We start from the raw sequence: 22,005 nt of genomic DNA, 5'->3' as shown, positions 1-22,005 counted from the left end.
ATCAAGGTACTCAAAAGCAGACCAGATGTTTAATACAGATACTTCTCTAACATTGCCAGAACCCAAACATATCTACATAGGGACAAGTGGTATTTTCAATATATGTTGTACTTGAGCACAAATGAGTTATGTTCTCCCTGTGCATTTTGTGAGGATGTCATTGTTCTGCATTATGCAGCTCCTAACTTTAATACAGATTACTGTTGACTAATTCAAATAATCCATTCCTTGATGTCTAGAGCAGTGAACTTCCATCAACCCCATGCAACATAAACAAAAATTAGGTAGTTACAGAAAAACTCCTTAGGTCACTGTAAACCATCTTTCCTGACAGCATATTGACAATACAATTATTATCCTACTGTAGTGCCCTTCACCAGAGATACTCACCCAGAGCACCTCTACAAGCATTATTCAGTGTGAATTTTTCCTCTCCACCCTCACCTGGGACTGAGCAGTTGTTATTATTCCTCTTTTTAAGCAAAAGGCACTATGGTTGAGGGAAGCTGAGAACAGTCAGGATCACACAGAAAGGCAGTGGTAAAACTAGATTTACAACATGAAGCTGAGTCAGACTCTTCTAAACCACGCCCCCCCCCCAATTATTTACCTATGCTATGAAGTTAAAATCACTGACTTTCTTGGGAAGAAAGGGCTGCTTTTAATCCCTCAGCTAATTCCTCTATTTGTGTTTGTGTGTGTATGTTTGCATGTGCAGATTTACAATCCAGTTTAACACAAGGGTGTAACTCTGTCTTTTTGATGGGCATGTGCACATACGGTATATGATAACATGTTGGCATGGCAACTATCTACTGGTTTTAAATAACAAGGTCGGGCTGTAGTGGCCATGCAAACCTATGTCACTGCCAAGGGGTACAGCTGCTTACTCATCTGTGCTCCGAGCAGAGCACCCTGCACGAGCTGGAGTTCAGCACATACCACAGCAACAGGCAGGTCCATCGAGGTGGATGAGTGGACACATGCCCATATCACTAATCACCTTCTCCCCACCCTAAGCAAGCTCAGCTCAGCTTCCTGCCGCACAAACGTCTCGCTCTTACCTGCCTCTGAATACACCTGGTTTGCATCATGGTTGTACAGTGTCTCTGCACTAGGCAGCCAGAAGGCCAGGAAGCCTTCCCCTAGCAGTGTCACATTGTTGGTTTTTATTACCTGTGGCTAATAATGATGGAGGGGGCTCTTGGGGGGGTGAGAGGCATGGAGAGCTGAGTTTAGTTATAGGACAAAAGAACATATAGCTGTCATGTCTTCATTCAGTTCTGCCAGGAAGTATTAGGTCAATTCCTGAATGTGACTGTTAACATCATTATATTTTAATAGCATTACATCAGAGATTGACTCAGTTCACTATATTGATTTTTTTTTTTTTTCTAGTTAGATCAAAAATGTCAACTACAGAGGAGAATGACCACATGGCCATTCCCTACCCTGTTCCTTTGGCTCTTGTGCTGGTTCTGGTTCTCTCTCTGGTGTTACACACATGGAAACAAGCACACCCATGCCCGCGATCCCTTAGGTACAAAAGCAGGCCAGAAAGGTGATGCGTGCCCAGGGATGCATACAACTTAGGCTATGTTAATACAATTAATTGTTTGCAGGCATAATTGTCTTTATCAGCTATGCTAACATTGGTAGTAATTGGGGAGCTATGCTCCAAAGTGTCACCAGGGAGTGCCTAGTAAAGTGTTGGTGACTTAATAGATACAAATCAGAAGAACAAAATGTAGCTATGATGTTTTAATTGATGCAGAGCTTTTGCTACATTACATTTCAAAAGTATTTAAATTCACCATAAAACACAGCTTTGATAGCAAGATCATTTCTTGACCTTCACTCTTGAAGAAGAAAGTGCTTAAGACGGACAAAAAGACCTAGCACCAAAGCTTGGCAAGATACAATTTTTAGCTATTTTTAACCTAAATAGGTATTCAGCCTAGGCTTGAGAACAATAATGCAGTCACTCTTTTGAGATTTACTGTAGCCAAGTCCCATCCTGGTAAGGAAGTGCAAGTTAAATAATTCTACTGATTTTCCTTCCTAATTTACAGCTGTGCAGTTATAAACAAAAGGAGAACACGAGTGCCTACAATACTTCCAGGCAGGAGCATTGTAACTGGTTGTATCTGGTGTTGATGTGAAGGCACAGAGCTCAGCTCTCCACATCTTCCAGGGCATAGGACAGAGTCCACTCCCCGTGCGGGTCCGAGGCCGGCAGCATTAACTGTGAAATGGAACCGCTGAGCCCCAGCCATCCCAGTGAGGCGTTTGACCTCTCCGCTATTGCAGCAGCCGCCATCCCTCAGGACACCGAGGGCCTCGAGCACCGGGCGGCATCACATGAGCGAGGCAGACAAAGCATGCTCTGTGAGGGGCTCCACCAGCCGACGCCGAGGCCCCGCGTCTTTAGGAAATGCTACTTGGCCTCCCTCAGCGGGCAACCTTGACCAGGCCAGGCTCCGCCATCCCGGGACCCTTCTCCTGCCCTGCTTCGGGCCTGGGGGCTGTGACCCCATGGTGGGCTTCATCCAACACACAGACCCCTAGACTGACTCCCCCATAGCCCCCCTCTCCCCCTCCCCACGGTCCCCTCAGGCCACCCCGGCCTCATCCCCCGAGAGCCGCCCGCCACCCCCATGGGCACCCTCCTCGCCTCAGGCGCCGAACCCCCCCCCCAGCCCCCTTTGGTACCGTCCACCAGGGCCCCCCGCCACCCCCCTGCCACCCAGCCCCCCCTTGGTACGCCCCGCCCTGCGCGATGCCGCCCCGCCCCCCCAGCAGGGGGCGCCGAGGGCGGTGCCCACCCCGGGCCGGGGCGACACCTCCGCGGCACTTCCGGTTGGCGGCGGCGGCGGCGGCGGGAGCGGGAGCGGGAGCGGGGTCGGGGGGAGCAGGGCCGGGCCGGGCCGGGCCGGGCCGGGATGGCGCTGGACGTGCGGCGCCTGGAGGCGCTGAGCCTGCAGGAGCTCAGCGCGCTGCTGGACGACGAGGAGCAGCTACAGGACATGGCCCGCGAGATGGAAGAGGTGAGGGGCGCCCGCGTAGCCCCCCCGCCCGGGCCGAGGCCTCCCCTCGGGCCGCCGCCGCCGCCCTCCCTCAGCTCGCCGGGGCGCTGCCCGCGGGGCCCCGCGGCTCGGGGCTCTCTGTCTCGCCGCCTCCATTACCACTTGCTATTTGGGGGGTGTTAATGACCGCCTCCCCACCACCACCCCCCCCCCCCCGGCGCAGGTGACTCCCTCCTCCCGGCCCTGCTCGGCGGTCACGGCTCCGCCGTGGAGTGGCCGGTAAATAAGGAGCCCCTGTGCTGCGGAAAGCGCTGCCTGCCCCTCTTCCTCCCCCTCTTCCTCCCGGCCTTTTGTCTGCTGGCCCTCGGTACGGGGGGGGTCTCTGCCCGGGCACTTCTGCCGAGCGCTGGGTGCCAGAGGAGGGGGGGTGAGGGCTCGCCGTGCTGAAAATGCTCGGTTTGTACTAAATTAGGAGACACTGACGGACCGGAGGTGGGATCAGTTTTTCCATTAATACAGCCCTTGTTTTGTGCTTTGGCCACGATGAAGGATTTTGTCAGGGTGAAGTCGGTCCTATTTGTGGTCTCGATCTCAGCGCAACTTTAATTCAAAACAATATGAAAGAGATTTCTGTGTGCCCGAGTTGGTATGCCGGGTGCAGTGAAGGCTGTCAGGCTTTCTGGTGCTTGTTTTGCCTAGTTGAAATGTCTTTGTCAGTGTACCAGACTCTAAGCTGTGCTTTTGGACCTACACTTATTAAAACAAAATAGAAGCCTCTTTTCTTCCTGCTGCCGTGGTTGTCTTTTACTGGTTTTTCTGTATGCCAGTGGACACTGTGTGTTACAGTTCTGATAGGAGGCTGTTCCAGGTTTATTTGACCACACGTGCCTGAAAGACTCTGTGTAGTCAGCTAACAACAAATAAGATGAAACCGTTTATGTGAAAACTTTAAAAGAAAGAAATGTGCTGTACTTTTCTGGGTCTTGTATTTATTGTTTTGGGGTCTTTTTTAAATTAGAGGACAAAAGCCCCAGGAAAAAGAAAAGGAAGTGTCAATATATTCTAGAGAAAGAAGCTTAGTTTATTAAGTAAAATCAATTACAATTGCTTTCCCTCAAACTAAGTATTCCTGCCCTTTTGGTACTTCAGAGGAAGTTGTTTTGTATCACCTCAAATCAAATTGTCAAAGTATTAGAGATGAAGAGGCCGAGATAAGAAGGTGTCCTAGGCAATTTACATGCTGCATTATGCAAGAATTTGTATTTTGAACTTTGTGTAAATAGATTTGCGAGAGGGGGGCAGGCATAATAGCGTTTCATATGAGCTTATATTTTGAGAACTTAAACTGCTGAAGAAACAGATATTGCTGTGATAAGTAAAACATGCAGAGATCTTCGAGGCACCGTGGTTTACTGGGGGGCAGGGGTACCCTTCTGTATAAAAACTAAATATTTAAGGAAAGTCAACAGGTTATAACAGGCTTAACTTTGTAAAGATATAAATGGGTGCAGTATTGCTAGTTTCAGTGTGACCTCTGACAAGGTACATGAGCAGAAGGCCTGGATCAGTAGGCTCTTTTTTTATTACTTATTTGTCAATACATGCTTAAGAGTGTAGGTCAAAAGTGACAGAAAACCTCATGACCTTCGTAGAAAAGATCTTCCTTTACTGCAGAACTAGACCATATTCTCAATTTGACCCTCTGGTTTTCCTCTTTAGTTGGCAACAGAAGGCTTTTAAATTGTAGAGTGAAGTTCTCTGGGCCTGAGGGAATATTTTGTGGTGTTTGGAAAGTGTGGCTAGGTTTGAAGGTATTCAAGCTGTGTGGAAATACGGCTATGCTACTGTCTGGTATAATCCTCTTTTATTGTGTGCAGAGGCTTTTACTAGAGTCTGTTCAACTAGAAATGCATTTACCCACCTTGGAAGGAATTGGCCATGCTTGAATACTTCTTCCTCATTCTGGTTTTGCCTCCACTGAATTGTTTACTGCTTGAGTTTGTGCTACTGGGTCCTGAGTTTTCACTGTGAAGTATGTCGCAGGAAGAACGAGAGAGGGAAATCCTGAACATTAAGGAGGACCCATGGTGACTTCACTGCTGCTTCTGTAGGTATTTGGTTGCCAGTCTGTGTGTATCTAGGTTGCAGGGTTATTCCAAAGTCCTTAGATTCGTAATTTCATTGTGGCATGCCAATTAAATCATGATTCCTGAGTCACTTCTCTGAGGTCACTTGTATTTTCAGTGGCAAAGTTGGCTAAAGCTGATTATTCCGTAATTGAAAAAAAACCTTTGTTCTCCTTGTTGCAAGGGAAACCCAGCTCAAAACCCAATGTTTTGTTCACAGAGAGGAGGGTTTGGAAAACCACTTGGCTTTCTTGCGAATAGCTAAAAATAGGCACCTTCCAGCCTTAAAGGGAATGTATTCCTGTGCAGCATTTGAGCAGGATTTGTCTGTGTCATTGTGGGGGTGTGTATATATATCTGTGTGTATGTGCTCACGCGCACATTCGTATTTCGCTGAGGTAACGTGCGTATACAGTGTCCTTCACACTCTATCCCCAGGTATGTGAAAGTGTGGCATCAAAGAGCTAGGCTGCTGCTTTTTCTGTCTGTACGGTTGTTTTTGAAGCCCCTGGGCTTTTAGCGCTTGAACAACGAACATCTTGTCTGATAGAAAGAGGAAGGAAGCCAATTGTCTGGTACTCCTAGTCTTTTAAAATTGAGTTGTTTTTTTTTATAATCCTTTGAGGTTAATATCTGTAGTACATCTACAGAATTCATCTTCATGAAATAAAAGTACATTGTTTATAAAAATCAATCTTGGTGTGATAACTCTAAACAGCACAGATGAGAGAATTTGTGACCTGATACTGGTGGTAGCTCGATGGATTTCTTCTGTGAAAATGAGTTTTCTTTTTATCTACTGGAACATCACTTTAGTAACAGTGCAACATTGTGTTACTGCTAAAGTTCTACTGCCAAAAATTATTTGCTCTTCAAGACCTTAGTTTTGTGAAATCAAGAAATCAGAAATGTATTGCCTTCCCCTCGTTCCAGGATTTCAGAGTACACTGACAAGCACAGAACGGGTTTTAAAGTGTAGTCCTTTTCTCAAAAGCTGATTGAAAAGATAGGGCAGTGCAGAAACTCCAAGTTAAAACTGTGTGAGTGCATGCCCAGATTTCTTGGATTCCCACTCCTGTCCTAAAACCACATTGTGCAAGTGGTTATGTTCTTGTTTGCCAAACATGAAATTTAGTTACGAAGTTAGGAATTAGACTTGGTGACAACTACAGGTTTTTGTCTTCCAGCTAAGCATCAAATGAGTAACCTGCCTGTGCCTGATGAGTGCAAATTGCAGTTCTGGGTGTCTCTCTCCTCTGCAGTAAATGTTTAGGAATTGCAACTTTCCTTTTAACCTTTATTTTGTCATTTTTAAAGCTGATACTTAGGTAGTCAGAAGATCTAAATTTAGCAAATCTAATTACTTTGGAATATGTATTAATATTTATTACAGATGTTGTTAGAGGATGTATTATCCTTCACTAGTGCTTGATGAAGAGCACTCTTAAGTCTTCTTCCGTAAAAGAAGTCTCTATTCTCCTACTCTGCACCTGTCAGCTCCTGTTTCAGGGGTTAATTTGACACTCCAAATGTGCATGGTTATACTTCTGCAGTGTGACTGTGTATTTTATTCCTAATTTACAAGTATGTTTAAGTGAAAGAATATGGGAATGATAAAGGCTAGAGCAAGACCAGAGAAACCTAAAACTAACATGGGTGTATGCTATGTTTAAAGCAATTAAATGGTGCCACATAAAACTTCTTTTTTATTTATAGCTCCTTAAGAGACTTTTTCTGGAAAGTACTGAGAGACTACTTGCCACAGTGCTTGCCAAAGTAAGCTTATAATTATAGCAGCACTTGATGGACTTTGTGGGTAGTTGGGATTTCAGTTGCTCAGACTGAATCTCAGGAGGCATCTCATCTGGAATTGTTCTTCTGGGAACGTGCTTTTGGATGAACAGCAGTGACGCTTCTCAGAGACGTTTTGCCCAAATGACTCTTGCTGCAAACTGTTACTTTGGAGTAAACAATAAAGAGTAAAAATGTTGTTAAGCTAGTACTAACTTCTGTTTTAATTTTATCCAGCATTTTTGTTCTTTTTTTAGAAGCGGGATGAAACGAAGCTGCAGTTGGATAAAAGTAGTAGAATATCAATTCCCAAAGCAGTTGCTGCTGGCTGTTCTTGGAAGTGCTTATTAAATCCTTGAGTAAAATTATTCAAATTATTTCTGTTAAAGAAACTCGCTTTTTAAGCACCTTAAGTTCTGGAACGCTGCTAAATCACGATTTTTGTCTTTAATAACTTCTGTGTGTCCATGGCTTCATTTTTTTGCAGTGTGCACAACTTAGAGTGGTCTACTCAGTGGTGAGCAATCCTTCTGCCATTAAAATCCTTTTATAAGCAGCTCAGTATCATCACCCCATTTGTCCCATTCAGAATTCATAGCGAGAGCTTAGCAGTTAAAGAGAACTTATGCTTTTTTTTTTTTTTAATATTGTCCTGTCTCATTATGTCTTGTGATTCTGACTGGTATTTCTCATCTGTTTTCAGATTAATGTTTCCTGCCCGTTGAAGTGTTCATGACCTTAATAGTCTTGTTAGCAGTTCTGCTAGAGTTGCATGCTGCTTGCTTATTTCTCTTTACTTTTTTTCACTGCACTTCAGTAGGCAGGTGAACATCTGATACAGTAGCAGTTCCCTGCTAATACACATTTTTGTCACACAACATATCTGACAACAAAATAACTTCTATTGAATTTATTCCTTGGTTGGCTATTGTCTTGGGCTTGTGGAAAGCTGTGAATGGATGCTGAAAGCATGCTTTGTGCTGCACTGATAATCTTAATAGACTGGTCATGCTGTACTGTGTTTTGACCCTTGGATGATTTTGCAACTATTTTTTTTTGTTTTCAATTAGTGGGTTTTAGAAGTTTTTCTGTAGGGCTTTTCAGGCTAACTTCACAGTGTTTGTTTTTCTGATTCCTTGAATTAACTTCTAAATGCAGTGGAACAGTTACAGAAAAGTTTATGATGCAGACCTTAACATCAGTGCCAGAGATTATTCTGGTTTGTAAAATTGTGACTGTATTCAAGTTGCATTGCTTTGGGCTTATATCTGTTCTGTTTGTTGTGAAATAGAATTCACTCATTCCACGGATTTCAAACTTTTTTTAGTGACATGAAGCATTTAAATGTCCTGAACAGGTGGATGGGTCTTCACCAGCTCCTCCTTAAGTTTCATTAAGCATCATTCCTAAGTTTACCATGTATTTGAGGAACTGGTTCTTCTCATGGTTTTGAGTAAGACTCAATTTGAGTTTCTCATCTCTTCAAGTGTCCATTTTTTAAAGAAATTTGACACAGACTAATGCTGGAAGTGAAGATTTCAAGAGTGATACTTGAATTGATCATTAAATGTCAATCATGGTTTTTGTTCAACTTCTGTAGAAAAAATGTGCCCTTCTTAGAAGTGCTATAATATGGAAAAAGTTGAGTCATTAAGTCTTGTATAATTTCAAGCCCTGTAATTTAAAGTGCAATTATGAATACCTTAACTTTTTTCAGTTTTAAAACAAGTATTTTTAAAACTTTTGCTTAAGTTTAGACTAGTCTACAGTTGCTAGATATCATATACTAAGGACAGGAAAGGATGTCACTGTGTTGGATTTAGGTAGGTCATAATATTAATTTTTTTTTTCTTATTTTACAAGTCAGGTACATCATGTCATGCTGATATTTATTCATCTTTACACATTTGAAATTATTTAAAAGTAAAGTTATTCAGAAAATTATTGTAGAAAGTTAGGCATTTGCTTCCTCTTCCTCCCTAGTTCTGTTGAGAGACATTATGATACTTGAGGCAGGAGAGTCATTTAAAAGTAGTGTTTAAAAACACCTCATCTGACTTAAGGAAGCTTTTTCTGTTATTCTCTCTGTTTACCTGGAGTTCTTCGTTCTCCTCTTTATTATATATGATTTCAGTAAAAGGTTCTTTTTCCTGGGATTTGTGCTCTTGAAAGGTTTACAGGTTTGTGTCCACTGGCTTTTTTCTCTCTAGAGGAAATGTACATGTTCTTCATCCTGAAGAAGGATCAAAGTTCACTTATGAAACTGGTCTTCCCAGACTGACTGTGCAACTGCTTTGAAATGAGAATATTAGCCTTACAAGCAGTGAAAATACAATCACCAGATCAAATTGAAGTCGCTTGAAGGAAGTACTTTCCTCATTAAAATGGTGAAAGAGGAGAGGCATCAGAAACCATGAATCTTTTTGCACGCAATCTTCTTTGGCTGGCAGTTCAGAAGACAGTTAGTTAACAAAGCTTGCGGTGATGGCAGGTGATTTGGTAAGAAGCTGGATGCCAGTAATTAAGCAATTAAATTGTGTGTATTTTAGTTCCCTTCATAACTGTTAGGAAAAAAATGTAAAACAGGGGGACTTAGGCTTTCTGAAAGCAACTGTCTTAACAGCATTGGATCACATGAGAAGAAAGAAATGGAGGCAACCAGTTTAATTAACATTATTTTGCATTGGATTCAAAAGTGAGAAGAGAGGATTTTCTTTTTATTCTTGGAAAGGATTCAAGTTGAACACAAGCATAGGGCTGGAAGCTTGTTTAGGCTTGATGTGAGAATCTTGAGAAGACAAAACAGTATCGCAAGTACAGTTTCTCTGATTTTCACAATTTGGAATAGAATCTCATTTTGATTGAATGAATTTAGGACTCAGCATTGTCCTTGGCTTGATTTTTTTTAAAGTGGTTTAGCAAGAACAGGGTGAAACAGAGTAAAACTTAGGTATTTGAAGAGCAATATCTGGTGACAAAGATATGTTTAAGTAACATTAAGCCAGTTTTGAATTTAGTAGATTAAAGTAGTGTATAAATATTTCAAAAGGAAGTAGTTGCTTTCAAAGACACTGTTGCTACGCTTGGAAAATATTTTTACCTGATGAACCCAGTTTTGTGCTCAGACTGCCAAGAACACCTGAATTCTGATCCTGTCCTCTTCTGGGGCTTTTATGTAGCTCATTTGGGTTTCCTCTTTTCCTGTTTCTGAGGTGTGGCTCTCCTATATCCACCCATGAGTTCGAAAGGAAGAAAGGACTGTACTCTTCATGTTTGCTCTGAATTCAGTGCAACTATCCGTAAATAAGATCTGTTACAGCTAAACAGGAATGATGTGGGCTAGAAGGGGCATATTAATGTAGGAGGTCGCAAAAAATGTACCGAATGTTTCATTGATTTTGAAGGCAGCTTAATAGAATCAGGCTGTTGTGCCATGGGAAAACTATCCCACTTGTTGATTCAGACTGAAAATCTGAAATAGGATCCCTTGGTTTTGGTTTTTTTTCCTTTTGATGTCTGATTATTTTAATGAATCTAATGTGACATCCAGGGCAGACTTCCCCAAATGCTCAGCTTTCCCAAAGCTCATGAAGACTGTCTTGATAAAATTGTGTGCATGTGTGTGTATGAGCAAACTCGGAATCTTGCTGAATCTTAGTTTTGCGACAATTGTCATTTGTTCTTTAGGAACAATGTCTTCAGGCTAGGATATGTTAAGCAGAAGGATTAAACTGAAAAACAAGCTTTTGGCATTAATCCAGGGTTGATTTAACATAGTTGGGGAAGAATATTCTGGAGAAGAACCAGTAATGATGCAGTCCTTGTTTTTTGCATTTTAATAAGATAAGGGATGACGTTCTTCTGCAGTCTTACTGCATCTTACTGCTGGGATTCAAAGATTTTTTTGTTAAGAGCAACTGTTGCTTTATCTGTCAACATTCATTATGGGGGAATAGTAAGGGTGGTGTGTGAGGTGGGGATGAAGAAGCATCTATGTTAAATAATGGGTAAGAATTCATACAGAGCTCCTTCAGGTAGCAGGGCGTGAATGTAAAAATCTGATCTCACAAAGCTGTGACAGCCAACAGGTCAGACCTCACATAAATTTGTGACAGGAATTAGAAGAAATTCGGGTGACATAAACTGCGCTCCTCTGCCACTTAGCAGAAATGTCTAAGGGAGTGCCCAAAGACTGCTCTCTACACAGTAAGGACTACCATGCTGCTGAAACCTGCCTCTTGCAGGCAGTTTAGCGCAGCAGGAACCAGGTTCCTGCTCTGAGCAGGCAAAAGCTGTTCTGCCTGCAGGAGCGTTCACAGGCATCTCTGCCCCGGCTCAGAGGAGGGGGGTTCTTCGAGTCCTTTCCCACAACACAAACTCTTTGAGTAACTATCATTTCCAGCTTGGAGAAGAAAACTGTTTAATGAGCTCTCTGCTGCATGTGGAAAAAAATGTGCAGGAAAGTGACTTCAGGTCAGTATTAATTCCTGTTTAGAAAGTGATTCATTCACAGGTGCTCACAGCTGAAAGAACAGATCCTTATTCTCAGTGCAGTTCCTCTGAAGGTCTTTCCCCCATGAGCTTCAACAGTCCATTGTCGTTTTAGATGATTTCAGCATGCTGTTTGTGGCATAGACCTTCTTATTCCTTCTAGATGATACACTAGTAAAATAGTATATTAGTAGAGCAGTAAAAATACAGCTTGTGAGAAAGGATTTTGTGTAGCAGAAAAAAGAGATTGTGGGAAAAGAGCGCAACAGCTGAACCTGACCATGCCCACCAAAACAGTAGACATTCCCACTGTTCACAGGAAGTCCAAAAGTATTGTTATTAGTTGCAGGTCCAATACCATAGTACTAATTTTTAGAGAGCTTACTTTTGTTGTTTATTTAGAAGTTTTGAAATTCTCATATTGTCTAAATAACAGTTAGTCTTAATTAATATCTTCACTGACATTTCATGTACCTTTATTTTATTTTTTTTTATTTCCAGGCACAAAATGTTCAACACAGCAAGGACATGACTCTTGCCAGCAACCGCAGTCTGGCAGAAGGCAATCTTTTGTACCAGCCAAAGTTGGAGTCTTTGAAATCAAATTTGACAGAAAAATATCAAGAGCTGCAAGTTCTTTTTGAAGCATACCAGATAAAGAAAACAAAACTAGGTAACATTTTCTGTTGACAGTTATGATTTGCTGTTTTCTAAGTGAATGTAAATCTGTTGCATGTTTTTTGTTTGGTTTTTGGTGTCTCATTTTTAGCTGTGTGAATTGGGGTATAAAATGAAATGTCATTCTCATGTAGTTCTGAAATAGATCATGCTCTAATGATTTATTAAGTATCTGTTACACCTAGTAACAGATACTGTGGATCCTTTCTATTGCTGTGTGGTTACCTACCTGATGTTGACCTGCTCTAATCTAAATGATCAAATTGGTTTACCTTGCTAAAAAGCAAAAAATAATTTGAATTTTCAGTGATTAATCATAAATCAAACAGAATATTGCATTTAACTTTCTGATTTCATACTGAATTATGAAGTATTGTACATCTGATACTACACTTGCTGAAGTGCTTTGTCTTTCAATATTGTAAATATATCATTGTAATTAAATTTCAGCTTTTAGCACTCTGACAATATTCCTAAACTACTTAATATATTTTCTTACTGCAGATCATCCTGTCTAGTGCAATGGAGTATGCTAGTTGTACATATGTGCCTTAGAAATTTTTACGCTTGCTGTGGTTATATAGCTTCAGTTAGAAGTCACTTAGAGCCAGCTGTTATTTACTGTTCTTTTCGTGCCATTACAGACAGACAATCCAGTAATGCTTCACTGGAGACACTCCTAGCACTGCTTCAGACAGAGGGGGCTAAGATTGAGGAAGACACAGAGGTAATGACAGTACACTTCAATTCTGCCACTTACACCCATTACCGAAGACTTCCAATGTACACAGCTGCAGTGCAGTGCTGAACGTGTAATAGACTAAAGGGATATTTTTAAGAATATGGTCTGGTCTTTGCTTTGAACTTCAGTGAACAGCCATTTGGTTTCAGTGAGAATTTTTTTATCTGAGTAATTTTTTACTCTTAACATCTTTGAAGTTTAAGAGAGAAAACACTCCTTTTCAGAAGAGACAGCCAAACCCTCTTAGTTCCTTGGCATTGCCTTCAAGCTCATAGCATATAAATCTGGAAATTTTTTTTAATGGTGTTTGCCTGGTGTATATATGTTAATCCATTACAAATGTCAATTAGTAACCTAATGAAAAACTGTGCCTGCACTGTTTCTTCTCCAGCATTTCCGGTGAAGTATTCCATTATGATTTCAATGTATCTGTCTAGGTGCCAGTGGTCACCACTTGCTGTGATACAAGTGCTTGAAGGGTGGTCTGTTGTCAGAATAGTGGAAGTTTTTGGTTTTATTTGCTGATTTGCCTGTAGGACATTCTCTATAACTACATAGCATGTTAGCATCAGGGAAAAAAATCTGTTTATTGGGCCTGAATTGTGATCACAAAAAGACATTCCCAGGACAAGTTGAATTTTGTAATTATATGTATGGTCACCTCTCTTAGTTATTAAACATAATTTACCTAAAGCCACAAGTAAGCATAAGTATTAAACCTGGCTTAGCAATAATCTGCCTCTCTGTACTGAGTCTTGCAGAGTTCTTGGTGTTTCTCTTGGCATTGCAAGCAGTACTGAGCTGTAACTCGGCTTAGCTGGCAATCTGGAAAGCTGTTTAACTTGATTCGTTCCCATCTCTGATGATCAGGGGAATGTTCAGAGCTAGATTCAGATGTTCTTACTGCTGTTGCTTCAGTATAAATTTAAGCAAAAATTATATTTAACTCCCAGTGCTTCTGAGTAATAACTAACTCAAAGTTCTGCTCAGAATTCCTAGTATGCCAGTCATCTTCCATATGCAAGCTGGAAAATCACAGGCAAAATTATGCTATTTTTAGGATATAAGCCATTTAGATTCTCTTACAGTATGCCGTTTTCTGAGAGATTGTTCCATATTTGACAGAATATGGCAGAAAAATTTCTTGATGGTGAAATACCACTGGATTCCTTCATTGATGAGTACCAGAGCAAGCGTAAACTGGCTCACCTGCGACGTGTGAAAATTGAGAAGCTCCAAGAAATGGTGCTGAAGGGACAGAGACTTCTGCAGGTTCAGCCACAAGCTCAGCCGAGAGCGCCTGAGACAACACCAGCACCTCAAGATTCCTACACTTCGGATGCAAACACTCCTCCTTCAGTTGTGCCCCGACGAATACCACCCCCTCCACCTTCTTCAGTCCCAGCAGGACGCTTTCCTACTCCGTTTACTGCAGCCATGAGTTCAGGACCAGCTCTTTCTTATCCAGGTGCTCTGTATCCTCCTCTCCCGCCTCGACCAGGAGTTCAGTCTGCAAGTCAAATGCCACAGACAGGATACCCATCTCAGTTTGTACCACAGCATCCTCCAGCTCTTCCCCAAAGACCACCTCGCCTTCCACCACATCCTGGCTTTATCCTCCAGTGAATATTTTGGTGCGCCTAACTTATGTATTGGTGCTTATATTTCCTTTTCTCCCCATCAGAGACTTAATGTAGGCAATGGAAAGCCTCTGTTTTTTGCACAATAGAGTACAAAATTCGAGCTGTGGCACAGAGGTTTGCAATTGCGTTTGGTAAATGTGATTATTTTTGTTTTCAAATATCAGTGACAACTGATTTTTCTAGGAAGGTGATAGGGTCTAAATTTTGTAAATCCATCAGATTGTGAAACAACATACAGTGGATTTCCTGACATTACAAATCGAATCACACTCTGAATTCTTTAGTGGTGGTAAATCAGCATTCTCTTCTATTCTGATGTATTCCAATTGCAGCTGAATGTATATGTGGCAAACTGGGAGCTTATTTGTCTCTCTAAAGAATTCTCTATCAGTGCCGGTGTTTGGATAGTAACAACCATATCTTAATATTGGGCAAAGAGTTGCAATGGACCGCATCATCATCCTTTGCAGTGTGCCCACACAATGGCATTCGTGGCCAGGTGCACAACATTTTCAGACCTCACTGAACTGAAACTCTTGAAAATGTTGTATGGTTTTTAGATAGTAAAAGTTACAAGAGTTTCATTGCTACATTACGGTTGTTACCTTAGACTTTTCATAATAAAAGTACACACTCCTCCCGCTCCTAAATAGCCTGATATCCTGAAAGTCCTGGTCTCTTGAAATTAAACTAAACTGTTTGTAGAGCCAGTTTAGAGTTTTATAGAAACTTTACCAGGCATTTTTATTTCTTTGCCTATTATAACTCTTAGGTTGGGGTTTTTTTCACCCTTGGATACAGAAGTGATTTTTTTACACAGGTGCTTAGCTTTTGATATCATGTGATTCCAGGAATCTAAGCAGGGTATTTTCTTAATCAAATACTATGTTTTCACATCATGTAACTGCCCACTTGAAGCTCCACAATTTCATTTTGTCCCTCAAACTCAGTCTCTTGCTTGGCAGAACTATTTTTAACTTTCCCATTTCCTTTAGTTTTGCAGGTTTTGGCGTGCGTATCTATCTGGAATTTGCAGTTAATGTTTCTCTGCAAACAGGCAAAACAGAAAAGCTTTTTGAACTCCATGGTGGCTGTTTGTATCTTACATAATCCATTCTTGACTTCTAATGCCACTGGAGGCGAGGCTTTTTAAGGGAGCTCAGATTTCACTCTCAGTGAGACTCTTAAAGGCTAAGGTGCAGACACATGCTGGTATTTTAATCTAGCATTGGGGGAGGCAAATCTTGGGCACTTGTTGCTTGCGGAGAATGTGTCCATAAATCCATTATCAATTTTTCACATCGGCAAACAACTTTCAACTAATTCATGGTAATTTAAGGAACTCACAGTCCAGAATCTGTCACAGCCCCTGCATTATCTCAAAACATTTTCATATCATTGTCCTGGAATGCACTACATTGTTTGGAAGTCTGTACTACAAACAGCATCAGTCAAAATAGAATATATATTTTTTTTTTTCTTTACGTAAGGCTCTCGACTGTCCCTTAATCATTTCCTCTGGAGTGTGGTGGTTGCCAGCAAATACTAATCTGAAATTAAGCTCATAACAGGAAGCTCTCTATTCTGAAAATAGGGTTATTTGGCTTGTTTTGCCTTCTGAAGACAAAGAGCAGAAGGTTGGTCAGTGTTACTGGCATCTGAACCAATTCCCCAGTGTAAGTCTGGAAAGTTTCTATAGATGGGAGATTTTGTGAAGCAATGTGCATTGGATTTGTTTGCAAAGTGTGTTTTTTCTGTAATCTAGTGATGGTACAGGATGTGTTTTGTTTTTGTTTTTTTTTAAATAGTGTAATATCTTTTCTTGGTATTATTTTCTCACTGACGCTTCGTATAAGCATGGTTAATTATGACTCGTTTCAAAGTAATTTTGCTGTGCTATTAGTGCTGGTATTTGGATGGCAACTGTTGTATCTGAATGCTAAACATAAGTCTGCTGTAGAAATGATTTGTGTCCTAGAAAGAATTAAAGTGGGTGGGAGCTACCAGGGTGGTGACTGAGTAAAGAAATTCGTACTTTGAGCCTGCTACACAAAAACTCTAAAACACTCTCAAATTAGTTTTGCTAACATTTAATAAAAACAACCAGGTATATTTTACACTTATCAAGTGCCAGCTTTTTTTCCGAGGGTTGAAAATCCTCAGAAGTGATGGAGGTGATAGATAAGTGTATTGTGAATTTGCACTGCATTTTATGTATCTAACTTTATTGGTATTAGTAGTCCAAAAATATTTTTATTACTTGTTAAATTTTCTGTCTTTTGGTAACTTTTGTGATAATATGACCTTTCAGGGATACTTTATCTAGAAACAAACTCTTGTGCAAACTAAATACAAAGCTAATGCAATTTTTCTGTCTGAAAGCAAAACAATGCATTATTGCATATGCATGTGGCTGATGTGCCTTAGGATCACTACTTGTGATTGTAATACTAGGATATTAGCATTTTTATCATTTGAATGGCCATTGCTTAACTCTAAGGGCTCTTCAAGAGCACTTTCTTTTACAAAAAAACTCACACATACTTCAGAAAAAACAAAGGCTGTATCTGCTATTTGTAAGCTTATAGTTGCCTTCACTGATGGGTAAGTTTGGACATAGATAATGTAACTAATGTGATGTTTCAGTTATAGTAGTCTCATAACTGAAATCCAGCTGCTCATGGAAAACGTTTTGCCATTAATTGTGTGTGTGCGTGCACAACCTGTAAATATATACTTGCTGGTAATGTTTAAGGGTAAAGGAGAAAGATGACTGCGGAAAGCTGTTTAAATCCTTTCAGAAACGAACGTTACAAGACACTAACCTGAGTGAGTCAGGCAAGAGATATGTCGGTGCTTTTGACCTGTTGCCCTTCAACAGCTTCTCCTGTTCTGTTATAGCTAATAAATAAATTCTGCTATGGCTAGGATGTTTAGAATCATACTAATTTGCACTGTTTATAAGATAGTGAGAGTAAAATGCCATAGGCAAGCTGAGAGTTGAGAGGAGGTGGCTCAGTATGCTTCCCAAAATATATATATTATAGTGTTGTCTTGAGGATTTCTAATGTCTGCTGCAAATAGCATATACTTCCCCAAAGCAATTGGAGCGGAGAAAAATCTTTTAAATAATGATGTGTAACACGGCTTTAGAGTGTTGGTAGCTTGGAAAATGCTCTCTTTGGATGGCATTACTTTTGCCAGTCTTTTGTATGCAGTTTTGTAAGTTATGACTAATTCAATTGTATGTGGTTAGGTTGTTTGATTGATGATCAGCATTGAATGGTTCTGACTCAAGGATGAGTTTCACTGCACTTCAGTGCTGTCTCCTAGAGGAAGCGGAGTCAGTTGTTCTAGCACAGCTGGTCCACACCGGTCACCTTTGTACCGGTGACCCTGGAGGGACTACATAGAAAATAAGCTTTCCTGTGATGCCAGGAGGCAGAGCCCTGGGCACAGTCTGGTCATGGGTAACCATTACATTTAGTGCCCCAACTTCCACAACCTCAGTCTCGACCTCTTTTGGGACTTCTCTGCCTTCTCAAACTGGAATAATGACTTGGATACAGAGCTCAAATCAACAATTTCTTTAGCCTGAATATAGAGCTACTTGGCAAACACTGAGTTCGGAGGAGGTAGAGTCGTCCTGCACCTGAACAGTTCCTCTGTGTAATCCTGGGCAGCCTAATAAAGGGGCAGTTTTATATGCCTAGCAAGTTGTGAAACGTACAGTGGATTTGTTTGCATAATAAGTCTTTCTGTAATCTACTGTGGTCTGATTTTAAATAAAATAGCCTATCTCTCTTGGTGTTGTGTTCCTGTTGTGGCTTCATTTAATCATGGTGGAGTTATGTTAATGTTTTTCAATACTAGTGGTGGGTTTTATGCAGCAACATAAACACAGTTGTAGGTGAATGTAGAACATAAATTTGCAAGAAAATAACTTTAATTATTCATAGTAAATCTGTTGGCCATGTTTTTAGTGACTGGATATAGCGAGTCCATTTTGTATGTAGCTGATATAGGATAGGTATGCTCAGAGTAGATTCTGCATGTTATGATCATGGCAATGAGGTAGGTGAGCTGTCTTCCCAGGTGGAATCCCTTTGCTTTTGTTTTGGCTTCCAGCAATTAGCTGGAATAGTGGAAGAGTTCAGAATCTTCACCTGGAAAAGCTGAAGGAAGAGGGAAAGCCACTTTTATTTGTTAAAAGAGGAAAAACATAGATTTCAGCCAAGACAAGTTAGGAGAAATGAGTCAACCGAAGTTGTTTAGGAATATGAGTCAGAGGACAGAAAAGACCTGATGTAATTCTCTGTGGTATCTGTCACTTTAATAGCAATGTGAAATAGAAGTCCTACTGCAGAATAACTGATATGATATGGAAGAAAATCCCTTTTTTAATTGTCTCTTGATACGTTCCGTTTGTGGTTGCTACGGAGCTTTGATAACCTTCTGCTGATGCAGAAATGGGAAAGTACAGATGAGGAAAGCTTGCTGTGCTGACTCAGGGCAGGTGGGCGAGGGAAGGGGATGGTGTTATGTAAAAGCTGTAGTTCTTCAACTTGCCTCTTCTAAGAATTTGCAGAAACACCTGTGTTTTGCAGCTTGAAGAAGGTGCATGCAAAACTTCCAAGTGCCTGTTCCGAAACGGGTTCGGATGGCCCTTCCCATGGCTCACATGCACCCGGAGATCATTCTGGGTGGGATTGTTCCCTGTGCAAAGGAGAGAGAATGCAGTATGGTCAGACCTTGCCAGATAGGGGATGCACATGTTGCTTGTGTAATGGATAACACAAAAGGCAAAGTAACACAAAATTTTTGTCTCAACTGAAGTTTTAGAGAAGCCTTATTGAGACACTGGTGCCCCAGCTGACATCTTGTCTCTAAAGCAGGCTGTCCCTGGGCAGCCCATAGTGGGCTCTCAACCTCACCTGAAGGCAAATCTTTTTTCTCCCTACCTGCAGGACAAATCGCAGACTGCTGAGGCTGGAAGAGTTGCTAGTGCATACCCTGAACCCTGGATCCTGCTGTAAGCTAAAGGGTATCTTTTAGTGCTACTTACTATCTCCAACCTGTTCAAGGGTGCTTTTTCTGCACTCTTGTAGACGATGAGTAGGAATTATTTTTTCCGTCAAAGCTAAAAATGTTTCTTCTCACCACATAAGCTAATTCCACACCTTGCTATGTGCCCTTGAAGTTGCACGTTATTCTAGCCACCACTGCTTGGGATGGGCTAATTTCTGAGAGATTCATTACTCTTGAAAGAAGTCAGCTGCATCCTATAGAGGAGGGGAGGTGACAAAGTGACTGCAGTTCTCAGCACTGGAACGAGACCACCTGGTTGAGGAAAAAATGCTGATTGTGGAGAAATGTGGAAATGTAATAATGTCCTTTGGGCTGGTGTATTAGCTGTCTCATGCTACCAGATGTGATAGGTGGTTTGTAAGGGGAATACATACCATCTTTGTATTTTTCTGTTTTATTTTAAAACTGCATACCTATGAGGCATCTGTTAAATGATTGCATTGGCTGATATTTCTGTATTTCCCAAGTCATTTTTCTGATGGGGTTATTCAGGAAGTACTGTCACTAAAAATAGTACTACCCAGATGCATGCAACTTGTGCCTTAGTCACTGCTATGGGCAGGTTAGGCACAGAAGGGAAATAACCTACCTTGCAAATGGGTGGCTGCTGCTTATGGCTTTAATTAAGGGCTCTTAAAACCATACTTCTACGGAAGCTTTTTTTACCTGACTTCCTAGAGCATGTAACAGTAGTGTTTTCTATTCGTGTGCTTGATTTCAATGGACTTTTTTTTTCCCAATGATCTAAGAGAGACTTGTGTTTTGTAAACTTTGCTGTCTGTAGCAATGCTGTACTGAACTTCAGCTGCTTTGTGTGCTCATGTTCAAACTAATTTGTGGTTACTGGAGATTTGGCTGCTGAGGGAGCCAAAGGGTGGGGAAAGGAGGGGTTTGATAACAGGCTGTTTGAAAGCTGCTTCAAGAAAAATAAATTGTACTGTACTAACCTTGGTGGAAGGGAGCAGAACATAATATTTCACAACTTTCACTTGGTTATTTCCCATTGCTTTTGTTACAGGTACTGAGTAAAATTTGTTCTCAGTAGCACATCAGGTTAAACATCTTCCTCTCTCCACAGATAAAATAATGGTATTTAAAAGTCATTAACAAATTGGATCCTGTATAGCAGGATGTCTTGATAGAGTCTTAAACCTTTGCGTACATAGTTTGCAGTTGTGATTTTTTTTTTTGTCTGCTACAAACAGCAAATACTTTCCAAAAATGTAGGAGTTAAGAAAATCTTGGACTGGACAGTAAACTTAATTTTGGCATAAAAATTACTTTAGCACATGGGTTATACTTTAAGTGACCTTTGGAGCTTGTTTTTATTTTTGCTGTTATTTTTTGAGACTTTGTATGTGCTGGCCTGGGTTGTTTTACCTGCAGCCCCTGTAAGTATCCATTTAAGCAAATCATAGCGAAACAGCAGTGGTGTTAAACAAGTTAGGTTTACCCGTAGCATCATTCTTAAAGCCACATTTTACTTTATTTTTGAATTCTTTAAATATATCTGTGGCTAGACTTACAGTAGTGAGATTTTAACAGTTAGCATTCTTGATTAATCAGTATTTCCATTACAAAATGTAATGCAGTGAGTGGTTAGGATGATGTCAGTCTCCCAGCAAATACATCACCTTTATCACCATCTATAAATAGATGGCAAGCTATTGCAGAAAGAGCTTCCTTGTACCAAGAGAAAAGGTTTCTTAAAGAAATGAAACTCAGTATGGAGCTGGCCACAGTTGCTGCTGTATCTTGATAGATATTGTCACTTGATGTGACAGCAGTCACCCAGGGGACATGGCTGGGTAACCCTCTCCCAGCACTCCTCTGCTGTAGATAAGAGGTTCTCTGTAGCTTCATGGAAAGGCTGAGAAGGATGTAAATCTTGGGGTTGGAGATGCTCTCAATGTAACTTGCAGGATTAGACCGGCTGCTTGCCTTGCCCAGTAACACCAGTATTAATGCCAAAGCCTTTTAATGTGGTACACACCTTATACATAAAATTGGTTGGGAAATTAGAATTGTTGCTTGCTACACTGCCTGTAGATCATAAAACTGTAGTCTGTTTTGTGACGTGTAACCTTGGAAATCTTATGTCATCATGAGACTGCTATGTAACTAAAATAAGTAATAAAATACCTGATAAATGTGTTTTCCTGAGATACAGCAACTTACAATTCCAGTTAACTGCTTTATAGCCTATTGTTAATCATAGGAATGAAAAGTCATGGTTTTTACTGTGGCTTGTATGAAATTTGAGGAATGTTTTGGAGGATGAAAACGCTAATTCTAGACTTTTTCAAAAGGATCCTCACAATCTCCTCTTAAATACAAGGGAGCTGTGTTCACCCTGTCATGGGCATTCTTGCTGAGCTCCAAATGCTTCAGTCTTACCGTTTCATGGGTGTATCCAACTT

At 40.9% G+C, this 22,005-nt stretch overlaps 1 protein-coding gene across 2 annotated transcripts; it reads left to right on the top strand.

Annotated features, from left to right (window-relative positions):
• The first annotated feature begins 2,895 nt into the window (after positions 1-2,895).
• VPS37B (VPS37B subunit of ESCRT-I) lies at positions 2,896-18,305 on the top strand. 2 transcript variants are annotated; one of them, XM_052796094.1, is made up of 5 exons: positions 2,940-3,047; positions 9,154-9,442; positions 11,936-12,107; positions 12,757-12,839; positions 13,980-18,305. In XM_052796094.1, exons 2-5 carry the CDS (start codon positions 9,428-9,430, stop codon positions 14,478-14,480), a joined length of 771 nt encoding a protein of 256 aa, XP_052652054.1. In that variant the 5' UTR covers positions 2,940-3,047; positions 9,154-9,427; the 3' UTR covers positions 14,481-18,305. The 2 variants fall into 2 exon arrangements, with proteins under 2 accessions (XP_052652053.1, XP_052652054.1); XM_052796093.1 differs by lacking the exon at positions 9,154-9,442 and having other exon boundaries at positions 2,896-3,047.
• The last annotated feature ends 3,700 nt before the right edge of the window (positions 18,306-22,005 follow it).

Source organism: Harpia harpyja, chromosome 9 (genome assembly GCF_026419915.1).
Source record: "Harpia harpyja isolate bHarHar1 chromosome 9, bHarHar1 primary haplotype, whole genome shotgun sequence".
NCBI lineage: Eukaryota > Metazoa > Chordata > Aves > Accipitriformes > Accipitridae > Harpia > Harpia harpyja.
The sequence above is the reverse complement of the archived record's forward strand: the minus strand, read 5'-3'. Positions and strand labels throughout refer to the sequence as shown.

What these genes read in the sequence shown, in the direction of transcription:
- VPS37B (XM_052796093.1), top strand. Translation starts at nt 2,943, where the DNA reads ATGGCGCTGGACGTGCGGCGCCTGGAGGCGCTGAGCCTGCAGGAGCTC. An exon ending in GATAAAGAAAACAAAACTAG is followed by an intron (nt 12,108 to 12,756) that starts GTAACATTTTCT and finishes GTGCCATTACAG; the next exon opens with ACAGACAATCCAGTAATGCT. An exon ending in AGATTGAGGAAGACACAGAG is followed by an intron (nt 12,840 to 13,979) that starts GTAATGACAGTA and finishes CATATTTGACAG; the next exon opens with AATATGGCAGAAAAATTTCT.